The sequence below is a fragment of the Oreochromis niloticus genome, linkage group LG17 (assembly GCF_001858045.2).
Source record: "Oreochromis niloticus isolate F11D_XX linkage group LG17, O_niloticus_UMD_NMBU, whole genome shotgun sequence".
NCBI classification, from domain to species: Eukaryota; Metazoa; Chordata; class Actinopteri; order Cichliformes; family Cichlidae; genus Oreochromis; species Oreochromis niloticus.
Window position 1 is genome coordinate 24,849,313 of NC_031981.2, and position 12,089 is coordinate 24,861,401.

The window sequence follows — 12,089 nt, forward strand, 5'->3', positions numbered from 1 at the left end:
ACTGAACTAGATATGGCATGTAGTGATCACACTAATCAAATGAATTTTGGGGTATGCGCAGGCACATTACAAACCACCTAGTGAGAGTACACTCTGAAATGGAAACATTTACAAAAAAGACAATCACATATTTGTAAGTGAACAAAATATTTCCTTTATTCTGCAAGAGAATCAAATATGTTGTAACTCCACTGATAATCATATGTGGGTTTTGCTCATAAAACAAATGGCTCATAAACAATCAAACTCTTCCAACGGACACAAGAAAGTAGTGTAATGGTGAAGGACCAAAAACCATTTCAAAGAGAATACCAAGAGAAGCCAAAAGCAGGTATGGCCGAGGGTAACGCTGAGAAAGAGACCAGTTTGAGTCAACCGAACTGAATGGGACGGTTTCATTCAGTCAAGGTACAAGTTTGTGGTTCTCTGTTATGATGTAAATCAGCACTTTGTCATTTTTTCTTTTATTGTGCAAACGTCTTATGAATGACACATACTGGATGTTTTAAATCTTTGATCATTTATTGTAAAAGAACACTGGGCTACAGTTAATGCCGTAATTTGGACTGAAAATATTCAAAGCTCATTATTTATTCATGTGATGTACCAATGGTCGGCACACATTTTTGGTTCTCTTTCTCAGTTTTGTTATACCATTAAACAACCAACACAAAAGGACTATAACTTGTTACAGCTGTAAGCAGTGATGTTAAATTTGCTATATTAAATTCAGATCTCAATACACCATAAACAGACAAATAACATTTGATTTTAAAGACATCTTTTTAAACCATTTTTCTTTTATACACAAGAGAAAACCGTCAATAGTACCAAATATGCATGCTGGATCTGTACGTATGCCAAAAAGGGGTAAAAGGCATAGAAGGGAGGAGGGGATGTTGTATAACCTTTTTTTTAAAAATGATTTTTTTAAAAGTTTTTTTCAAGTTTTTTTTTTCTTTGTAAAGAAACTGATACTCCCCAAAGCTGTGCTGGGCGCTGTGATCAGATAAGCATTCGTCAGAACACAACACAACTCCTCTGTAAGAACAAAACATATTAAAACCTGGCTGCAAATAAAACTTTGCAGAACTGCTTAAGGATGAGTAGTAGCAGTACTAGTGGTATTAATAATAGTAGTAGAGGAATAACAGACAGTTGCTGTTTTAACAGTCCTGCAATGATAGTGAGTATAAACACTCAGAAAAAAGGTAACAGTGGAGTTATTGTTCCTTTTTGTTACTGAGCCTGCACCTTTGTTAGAATCAAAATGTACCTTTATTTTCTGAGAGGTGAACCTAAAATCTGTTCCCTGGAGTTGTATAAGTTGATGCTGAGTTTTCTGAAGTAAACTCAACCAAACAGTCATTAAAAGTAAACTTGACAATATTTTGGTTTGTCCCATTAACCCTCTTAACCTCTGTCACTGTAACCCCAGGTGTACAGAAAGGCCTGTATTTTGGGTTTGTAACTGCACAAATACATTTTCCTGCAACGTGAACCCCTGACTGACAAAAAAGGGAATATTGCATGTAATTGTTTAGTGATACAAAAAGTGAGAACAATCCTGCAGAAATAATTTAATTATTTGTGATGTTTAAAAAAAAAAAAACCCATCTGGGTGGTGGCCGGGGGAGGGGTTATAGCGAGACAAGACATCCCACTCTTAAGTTAAGTCAAATGCTTGTAGTGCTAAAAAGTAAATTTCATGAGTTCTGTCTTTTTGGGATCAATTTCTTGTGTCTGAATCTGACATTCCAGTAGGAACATTTGTTCTTGATTTCTGCAGGACACTTTCAAAATGAAGAAAAAAAAAAACTTTAAACAAGACTGAACTTCATAAACTGGCAAACGCAGATTACAATAATTTTGATTCATTTACAATCGGAAGATCAATGAACACGGACTAAAGATGGATCTTTCCTGATATGCCACAAAAACGAACAAACAAACAAAAAGACACGTTTCAACTCACAAAAACTGAACTGATGGACAATCCAACAATCCTACCAAGCAGTATGGGATGGTCATTCACACTATGATTTTATTTTGTGAGTCGTGATACCGTCAATGCAATGGACGTAAAAAATTGTTTCTATTACTGAAACATTCATTTTTCCAATCATCAACAAACATCAAGAACTTAAATCTTTGGCGTTAATGTGTTTTGAGGGGGGGGGGAATGGTCAAACGGCGACTAAAACAACCCTTCAAACTGTTACTCCTTTAAACTCTATATACATATAAAGATATATCATATATATGACATCTCTGTAAATGTGACTCTGGATGCATACGCAGACATCACCAGTAAATGTGTGCAATTTCAGTCAAGCCCTATGTGACAATCGAAACACATCTGAGAAAAGTTTCAAATGGCACCTTCTTCCCTCCCAAAGTAGCTCTACATTTGCCTGTAACAAATACTGTACATACACTACAAACCTCATCCCTGCTCACCAGAAAACAAAAGGGAACTATTTGCTTTTTAAATTTTTTCTTTAATAAATGTATCATTTTATATAAAGACATTCAACAGTGAGCAATGCAATACAGTTCAAGTAATAGACTTAGGGATGTTTGAGTTCCCTATGCAAAACACAAAAGTCTGGTAACAGGGAAAAAACCTAAACAAACAAAAACCTAGACCGTATGTTGACTGAGGGGAAAGAAAGACCATGACATCCATTTGGTGATGATGCTGCATCTAATTATGGGAACCGATGATCTACAAGACTGTTAAAGGTGGGACATTTAAAAAGTCAAAGTCATGGGCCTACATTAATTGATGAGTGACTGAAGTATCCATGCACAAAAACCCTGATTTAACCTGATTTTTTCCCCTCAAAACGCTGGCTTTGTTGTGTGGTAGCTTCTACGGTAAACTTGGAAAAAAGACCTGAGGGTTAATGACCAGAAACTATGATAGAAAAAGTCTGTCGAATCAAATGTGCCTGCATTCCCGATAGCACCTTGAGAGTTAGCAATAGTATGTGTTGATTTTAGATGAACGTGACTGAGGTGCTTCGGATTAAGAAAACAAATGAAAACACACTGGACCAACCTCGCTGTACGTTCAAGATTATACTGACAACCACCATGTAAAAAGCAAAGATAACCTGTGACTTAATCCAAGAAAGCAAAACTCTGAGGCCGTGTCCAGTTCAGAGGCTGATTTGAAAAAGGGAAGGCTAAACCTGCACCTCTGCAAAAAAGCATTTGCAGAAGATTCACCACAGTGTAATTGTAAATTCTCACAATATGGCCATAATAAGATTAGATACTTACGGACAGTAAACAAAAACATTGATACCAAACTAAAACAATAAGATGCAAAAAAAAAAAAATCAAAAAAAAAAAATCTAAAATCTCATTAAATTTATACAGTTGCAAAACTGCAAAATACATAGTTTGCAATAGAACTGGAAGCCCAACAATCCAAAGATCTACAGAAACGCACATATAAGCCTGAGAAACTCCTTCCCACTGCAGCAGTGTCTTAAAACTTGTATATTACAAAAACCCCCTGAAACAGGACACAGCTAATCTCCCCAAATTCTTCATGCTGCAAAAGTTACGTTGGGTTTCTACTTATGGCTGCTATTCTTAGCTGAACTGAAAAACTTGGGCTGATAGATCAAGTAAATTTGGCACCAATTTTTTGAAGTGGTCTGTCAGACATGACATACAATTTAGCAGTTGAGCCAGTTTGCTTTTGTGTAACTTTTGAGCAGTGAGAAGTGATTTCTATATACACTTCCATTTTATTCTATTATGACTACTTGTGAATTTGTGTGGAAACTAAACAGACTTGCAGTCTTAAGAGATTTACTGAAGCAGGTTTACACCTTCTTGATAAGCCTTAGAACAGGTCAATTTAGATTGAATACTGCCACACTTAAAAATTTGAAACGATTCATTCTGTAGTTTTAAAAAGAAGAAAGAGAAACTTTCACCACCCATGGCTTTCAGCTCCACAAACCTCACTTCTCCCAGTTCATCTACCTATTGTCAGCAGACTAGTGGGCTGTAATGGAGGGAGGGTTATGGTAGATAACAGTGAGCAGACTCCAATAGTTTGAAGAAGACAGAGATGGCTGGAGAAACACACAGTGGGCACAAACAAGGCTCTATGATTTCATCACAATAATTCCTTTGCACTTTCCAAACAATAGCACTCTTTCTAAAACGGGACACTTTTCTTGGTCTCTCTGTGTGTTTGTGGCCAAGCTTATCAAACTGGGAAAATCTTAAAGATGACAATAAGAGAGAGGGGTGCTTTGTCTAACTTTGTAGCCTTTTCTTTTTTTTTTTTTATGAGATGCCCTTTCCAGTTTAAAAAAAAAAGAAGCTAATGCCTAACCAGTGTGATTAGTTTTAAGATTAGAGTGAATTGAGAATCACATCTCTGCTTTGATTTCCATTACGACCTTTTAAAAGCTCCATATTATCAGTCAGGCAGTGATAAGTCAACTTGATCACTATGAGAAGATGCTTTACTGTGCTGTGTATTCATTTTCTGGGGGAATAGAATCTAACTTGGTCGTGTATTGTAGCTCTCCTCAGTGTTTGAAGATATTTTTCTTTTTATCAAGTCATTGACAGAAAGTGGATCCACTGGTTAGAAAGTCATGCACAGAGCATGTTGTTTTGGGTTTAAATAAAAGCCAAACGCTATCAGCAATCAGACAGAAAGGGAATTTCACTCCAACAGCTTAACTGTGATTATCTCCAACTTTAGTGCATCTCACACTAACTGCTGAACTACATTAAACACAAAGCTAGATTGCACATTCTTTCAAGTTTTCAGATTTTCTTCTAAAGCCTGTATCTTCAGCTCAGGACATGGACTTTGTGTGCCTGTGCTCTTTATACATAAACATTTAGTAAAAGCTTATATTTTTTTTTTCTGAAGGTGTTCAAACAAAAACACCCCAGTTTTTCAGCCTACAGTCACATTGCATTTGCTCTTTTCTTTGTTTAAACCACACATAAAATGGGTTTCAGCTTTAATGGCAACATTTTTCACCAAGCTTAGCCTTTCAAAGGCTGGGAAAGGAACCCTTTACCAGTTAACCTTAATGTGCCTTATGCTGTCTTCAGACCAAATTCAAAGTGAAATTTTCACGTCCCAATTATATAGAAAGATAATATCAAAGAAGCAAATTGGCACAAATTTATCACAGGTAATGCAAATGAAATCATTTTTGCATAGGGTAAATTCAGTGTCACCATTATCACAGTTTGTAAGCAGCTAGGCCGGATGATTACGCTTTACCTTTACACTGAAGCATGAAAAAAAGAAAGAGCTTGGAGAAAACGAAGCAAAAATGTTTCCATTTATTTCAGCTATCAGTTTGTCTCAGGAGAAGAAAAAAAAATTTGGGGTTTAGAAATTAGCCAAAAGATGCCATGTAGCTTTAGCTGCTAATTACACCTCCTTTGACTCATCCCCTTTGGCGTAACACAGCCAAAACTTTGTTAGCGCTGAGATTACAAATGGAGCTTGTTTAAGTGCTTTGAAGGTTGTGGGGTTCATGTACCCTTTGGTTTATAAAAAAAAAAAAAAAAGTCTATTTGTCGCTGAAGCACACGGCCTGAAACTCATTTTTATGTGTGGCCTTAAACACATCATTGCTTATCTTCACCCATTTGCATTCACCAAAGATGGGAAAATTAAAGAAAGAAAGAAAAACCCAACAGATGCTTTATCCTCCCCTTCACACCAACTTTGGTCTCTGGTTGTGATTTGTTGCCATTTACACATACTGTGGTGTGAAAAAGTATTCTTCCCATTCCTGATTTTTTTTTTTTTTTCCAAAAACACATTTGTCACGCTTTCATGTTTCAGAGCCTGCAAGTTTTAATCTTAGACTAATGGGTGTCTTAGAACATGCAAAATGCAGGTTCTAAAATACTTCAATGTTCAAGGGAAAAAAAGCAGTTATTCAAACCTTCCTGGCCTGGAACATGCCCATAGATGCCATTTTTGCCCTGTTTTATTAGTGAATCATACATGCTGACCTGAACTGAAGCAAGTGACGTCTGTAGTACTTTACATGCAGTTCTTTTAAGAACCCCTGACTAAGTCGTTGATGTGCTTTTGGAGTAATTTTGGCAGGATGGCTACTCATGAGAAGGTTCACTATTCCAACCTTTCACCATGGTTCGCTGGATTCCCTTAGAAATGTCTTTGTAGCCCTTTCCAGACAGACAGACGTCAGTGACTTCGTTTTTCATCTGTTCAAGTTCCTTTAGATCGTAGCATGATGTCTTGCTTTTTTTTTTTTTCTAATTCACTTTAATTCACAAACTTCCATATCTGGCAGTAAACTCATGAATTAGCAAGGGTGGAGGGCAATTTTTTTTTTTATTTTTTTTTTTTTTTAAACATAGAGACATGTAGGTTTGAATATTTTTTTCCTTTAATAAATTAACAACTACATTTTGCACTTACTTGGATATTTAGTAGTTTTTGTTTGATAATCTGAAACATTTAAGTGTGACATGCCCCCCCCAAACAAAAAAAAAAAAAAAAAAAAAAAAAGGGTGGTACAAATACTTTTTCACAGGACTATAATAAAAAGCAATGTTAAAAAACAATAATAAAAACAAAACAATTAGTTTATACAAGCAAGGCTTTAGTCTTTGAGACTAAAAAGAAAAACAAAAAAAACCTTCTGTGTCACTTGTGCACCCCCCTCCCCCCAAATCCCTCAGCAGCAGCAGTCTACTCTCTCTATAAAGGAACACCTAATGCTTTGTCTTTTATGCTACATCGTTTTATCTTTTTGTATGGAGAGGGACAGAGAACAGACTCTTGACATCATTTCAAAGTAAGTGAAAACAAAAGGAAACCTCTTAAAAAAAATCTCCAAAAATATATTTCAAAGTTACACCATCTGATGAAAAGAAAAGGGAGGAAAAAATGATGGGAACAAAGAAAAAGTCTGATGGGAATGTTTTGTTGTCATTCTTGTAGTTTTGAGTTTCTGGTATAAAGTCTGAGCTGGAGTTTAGGTAGCAGCGGGATCAACCTGAAACTCTGACGTCTCCTACTTCATTTCCTTCCTTCGGTCACTTTTGTTTTCACATTCACAAACATTTAAAACTTCCTTGTGCAAATCAAGCAGTCTTTAGAAAGAATGCCCTCCAAAATTGTTCTTGTAAAAATATATAACTCCAAGGTGGCTGATGTGTGTGTTGCAGCAAATGTTAAAATTGTATCGATGTTCATCAGGTCTGGATACAGGGTTGTTTTGTAATTCAACCAATACCACCACCACCACCAAGCTTCATAACACTCCCTTTTCTCCTTTATCCTGAAGACGGTAAAATGTGTCGTCCTTCTGGGGGTAGTTGTTTAGCATCGTTGGTTGGGGTTCATCTTCGTCCAGAGGGCATCTGTGCGTAGACAGGGTAGGCTAGGCGCACATTGAGTGAGTCATTGTGCTGCACCAGGGAGGTCTGGTGGTAGTGGAGCACCAGGTCCTTCAGGCTGCTGTAGAGGTTGTATGGCTCAGCAAAGCCAAAGCCACGTGGTGTACTGTAGATGACACAGTGCTTCACCTCCCCTTCCACACTTAGGAGACACACAGGAGAGGTACTTTAGTTAAGACCTTTTTGAGGTTACTTATTTGTCATTCAGTGCTTTCTTTCTGCATTTTCAGTTTCTTCCAACTAGCTTTGTTCTACTACTAAACTCCCAGGGATAAAAAAATAAAATAAAATTATGGAAATCATATCAGTTTCATTATTTTGGTTACATTCAGTATTTTTTCAAATGTTAATTTAGTGTAGTGATTTAAGAGTTTTGACTCAGTGGACTTGTTGGTGGTTTCAGTAGTTGGTTCCATGAAAAATGACCTTTTCCATTAATTCTCTCAAACTACTCCCTCCCAAGAGGAAGCCTCTTAGTCAATACTGACAATAAGAAAAATAAACATTTTGGAATCAAACCCTCCTGTTCTCAGAGTTCACTCAGTATCTAACAAAAGTGTGGGTTGGGGGAAGACAACAGCTAACAACAACACTACTTTAAAAGATCAAATCTCTGCATTTTAAAACATATTTTGTACTTTAACATGCTTCTGCCTCTGGCTCTTCTATTATCTTGTTATAGCATGCTTTTAAACTGACTTTTACAAAGTTACCATGTTATTGGGTTCAGTCTAAATATATAGACATGGACATATAAGTGGCTTTATCGTAACCATCGACTACAGGTTGCCATGGAAATAGAAAGCAATCAGCATGTAATTCACTGTGAGTGTTTTTCCTCCCACATGCTGTGAACGCATCATTAATCCCCTGTCTGAACTGGAAGATTTTCTATGCGGCACACTTTGCCCACAGTACCAATGGGGGTCAAGACATATCACGATGTATATCGTGTATCACGATATAGCTAAAAAATATTGCGCATTACATTTTCCTCATATCGCCCACCTCCACCACAGTTTTGTGTCCAAAACTGTTTTTTTGGTTCCCTCAAACGCACAGTGTAGAATCACAGTGTGCTGCAGACTTTAAAAAGCCCTATCATCATCTGCAATAAAATAATCAGCTTCTTTTCTGAAGCATTCAAATATTTCGTGTCTTAAAGATGTGCTGCAAAAGCCTGAGAGTGAATAAAAGTAAAAGTTGTAGCTTTATTGCAACTTCTGATTCTATTTTAACAACTTCTTATGTATATAATACGAATGCCTAATGTTGTTGTTGGCACTGGTGTTTGTCTCGATGTGCAATATTTTGAAAGGTGTCCCAACATTTTCTCCTTGTGTACAAACAAAGGAAGACAAAAATGTCACTCTTGACTTCAGAAGGTATGGGTATGTAAAGTAAAACGCACATCACTTCAGTCATGTGTTGCATGTACTCACACTACAGAGCAGGCATAGCACCCTTTTTTGCTGCTTTCTCGGATAAGAAAAGCTCCATCTGGCTTCCCCAGGAGCAGCTCCTCTGCCTGTGTCCTGTTCAGATCCCCCACAAACCAGTTCTTCTCATCATAGTGAGGCAAGTTCTCATCTTCCTCACTCACAAAGTAACCTCTGCAACCACATACATATGCAATACATTGAGAAATTGCACCAAAGAAATAATATTTTCTGCTCTTTAAATGAACAGTTGCTCTATGTAAGTAAAGTAACAGTGTTTGGGTTGCAGCGAAGCAAGTAGAGACTCACTCGTCTGTGTTCTCATTCTTGATTCCCAGCCAATCATTAATTCGTTTCTGGCGAACTCCTTTATGATTGAGCCAGCTAAAGAGAAGTAGAGAGAGAGAAGCATTGTTACTGCTAGGAATCTGTTTGAAATTTGTTTACGTTATAGTGAACAGGCACAAGACTGAAATTGGCAAAATGTCCTCACAGAATAATTTAGGATGTTCTGCTGAAACACTGCTTAACTTGTTCCTGGAAATAAAGCAGGCACTCTGGTATTGAGTTGAACTGGACCTTCCCTAAACTAAAACAAGTTTCTGATTGAGCCACTTGATGTGCTTTTGGCTCTAGAACAACGATGAGTCAGATTTTCTTTTATGTCCATATGACAATAACAGAAAAATAATAAAAAAACAATTATTTCAGTGGAAATGATTCCTCTGACGTTTGAGTTTTTTCAACCACATCTAATAACTCCCCATTTGACTTTCAAGTGTGTGTAGCCATCCCATAGATGTACAGCATGAACAATATAAACACATGAAAACCAGGATCCTGTTCCAGGTCAGTAGGTTTTTAATGCTGACCTGCTTTGACCTGCTTTCTGTACTAATGCCATTGCTCGTGTTTTTCTCTCGTCTTTTTATACTTACACTAGATACTGATCCCTGATTTTGCGGAGCTGTATGAGATCAGGCTTTAGGCTGTTCATCTTTTTGTCCGTCTCCCGGTTGTCCATGGCTTGCGTCTTTAGGTCCTGCTCCAGCCGCATCTTGCTGTCGTGGATCTCTCCGAGGCGAGATTTAAGCTTTTCATAGTTCATCATGATGCGCTCAATCTCTTTATCATTGCTCTCACGCCTAAAACGCTCAATGTAGTCCTTGCTGTAGCGCTCCTGCGTGTGGCATTGCTCCTCGAAAATCTTGATGGTTTCATTGAAGGCTTCAATAGCGGTTCGCTTCATCTGGATCTCCTGCAGGACAAGATGAGTAGTTGACACACCAAAAAAGCCCCAAAAACAAACAAACCAAAAACAGACGTGCAAAAAAAGCAACGCATTTGTTAGACATGAGTATGAATATACCTGTGATGTCTTGGTGTACTCTTCATACAGTCTGTCATATTCTTTGCTTTTCTCCTGGTACTGATTATGGTATTCCTGCAACTTCTTCCCCACTGCATCGATGTTGTCCTCCTTCACCAGCTGGTCCTGAGAGTGAGTCGGAGAAAGGAGCATTAGAGACAGTGACTTGCAGAAACTGACAAGGAAAAAGCTGGAGAGTAAAATAAAAAGCCATTTGTAATAAAAGGCCAAAGGGAAAAACAAATGCATGCACACACACTTATTCCCATTACCCCTGTTCTCCTTACCAAGGGTGACTCCTGAACAGGCTCGTTAATAAACCACCCACAATGCCCCAGGTGTAAGCCCAGGTGTGCATTCTGGCTAATCTTGCATAGTTCTGAGTAATGACTGGCTAAACCTGCCCTTTCATCACTGGTGCGTGCAATTGAGTGTGTCATAGGAGCCAGCCAAAAGGGCAACATTTCAGTGAGCAGGTATCATGTAGCTGCTGCTGCAGTTTAAAGTGGAAACACTAAGAGCAAGTCAGTGGGTATACAGGGAACGTTTGTTGGTGGTGTTCAAGAGGATACTGTTAGGAAAACTATCAAAAGATCATGAGGAGGGAGTGTACCTGCTGGAAGCGGGAGATGGGGTACATGAGCTTGACATCCAGCTTGGTGTTGTATTGAGCCAGTGACTCATGTCTGTAATGGCTGATGAGCTCCACCACTGAGCTGAAAGTCAGGGGGTCAGAAAAGCCGTACTTCCCATCTCTGTGGTAGATCTTTATCAGCTTGTTATTGCCCCCTTTCCTGAATAACAGAATAACAAACAAAGGCTTAAAGAGACAGGCAATGCATTCTAAAACAGACAGGTTCTCAATTTATATACACGTCTTCAAACATTTGAACATGTGGTGTACAAATATTTATACACCATAGCTTCTATGACACCTGGGCATGGTATGACTCCCAGGCAGGATCTTTGGTTTTTCCTGACCTGCCCGTTTGAGATTAATGACCCTCCAAAATAAAAAAAAAAAAAAAAAAAAAAAAAAAAAAAAAAAAAAATCACATCTTAGCCACCAAACACTCTTTGCTAAACTATGCATCAGAGAATGGCTTCCTATTTCCTGCCCTGCCCCTAAAAAACAACAACAAAAAAACACTTCAACAGAGTCCATTTTAGTCTTATTATTGACCATTACCCTGAAATGTTAAAGTTTAGCTGATGGTAAAGCAGAAAGAAGGTAGAACTGAAACACAAGGCTAAAATATGTCACCAGGTTTGAAAAGAAATAATCATACAAAGATTAAACAGAGAATTATACTAAATAATTCAAGTTAAAAATGTATTTCCTAAACAAACATACTTATCCTATGCTAGTGTACTGAATTGTTCTGCTGTCAGTTGACATCATTGATAGGTTTTATTCATCTCTGTCTGAAAGTCATAAAATGAACTAGTCATTAAGATTACGTTCAGTCTGAGTTATCATGGGACACACAGTGAAACAAAACAAAACAAAAACTACACAGAGGTAGAAAAGAATTCATTTTAAGTATGTATTCTATTCCATCAAAACACACATCAGATCTCAGTGGGGGGAAAAAAATCACGCTAATTTCTATACTGATATAGACTGGGTAATCTGCTGGGAACAAAAGGATACCATGCGCTTTGATGAAAATGAAAATTCTCAGCTTTCAGAGGATGAATTCAAAGTAACAAAATGACGCAGTCGGCAAGTCAGTTTTATTGCAGCAACTAAAAATGATACCCAGTTTTTATGGCTTACGCGTGCTTCTATGCATGCCTGATAACATTGGGGCATGCTCCTAAATCAGTTGACAGATGGT

General features: G+C 37.7%; 1 protein-coding gene across 6 annotated transcripts in view; it reads right to left on the minus strand.

Annotated features, from left to right (window-relative positions):
* Positions 1–487: 487 nt before the first annotated feature.
* Positions 488–12,089, minus strand: part of pik3r3b (phosphoinositide-3-kinase, regulatory subunit 3b (gamma)) — a 181,292-nt gene continuing 169,690 nt past the window's right edge. For all 6 annotated transcript variants that reach the window (XM_025899495.1, XM_025899497.1, XM_025899496.1 and 3 more), the window contains 6 exons: positions 10,862–11,042; positions 10,249–10,374; positions 9,818–10,137; positions 9,189–9,263; positions 8,883–9,053; positions 488–7,582 (listed from right to left, as the gene is read on the minus strand). In XM_025899495.1, the coding sequence (XP_025755280.1) occupies positions 7,384–7,582; positions 8,883–9,053; positions 9,189–9,263; positions 9,818–10,137; positions 10,249–10,374; positions 10,862–11,042 (1,072 nt within the window). In that variant the 3' untranslated portion in view covers positions 488–7,383. The remainder of the gene's footprint in view (positions 7,583–8,882; positions 9,054–9,188; positions 9,264–9,817; positions 10,138–10,248; positions 10,375–10,861; positions 11,043–12,089) is intronic.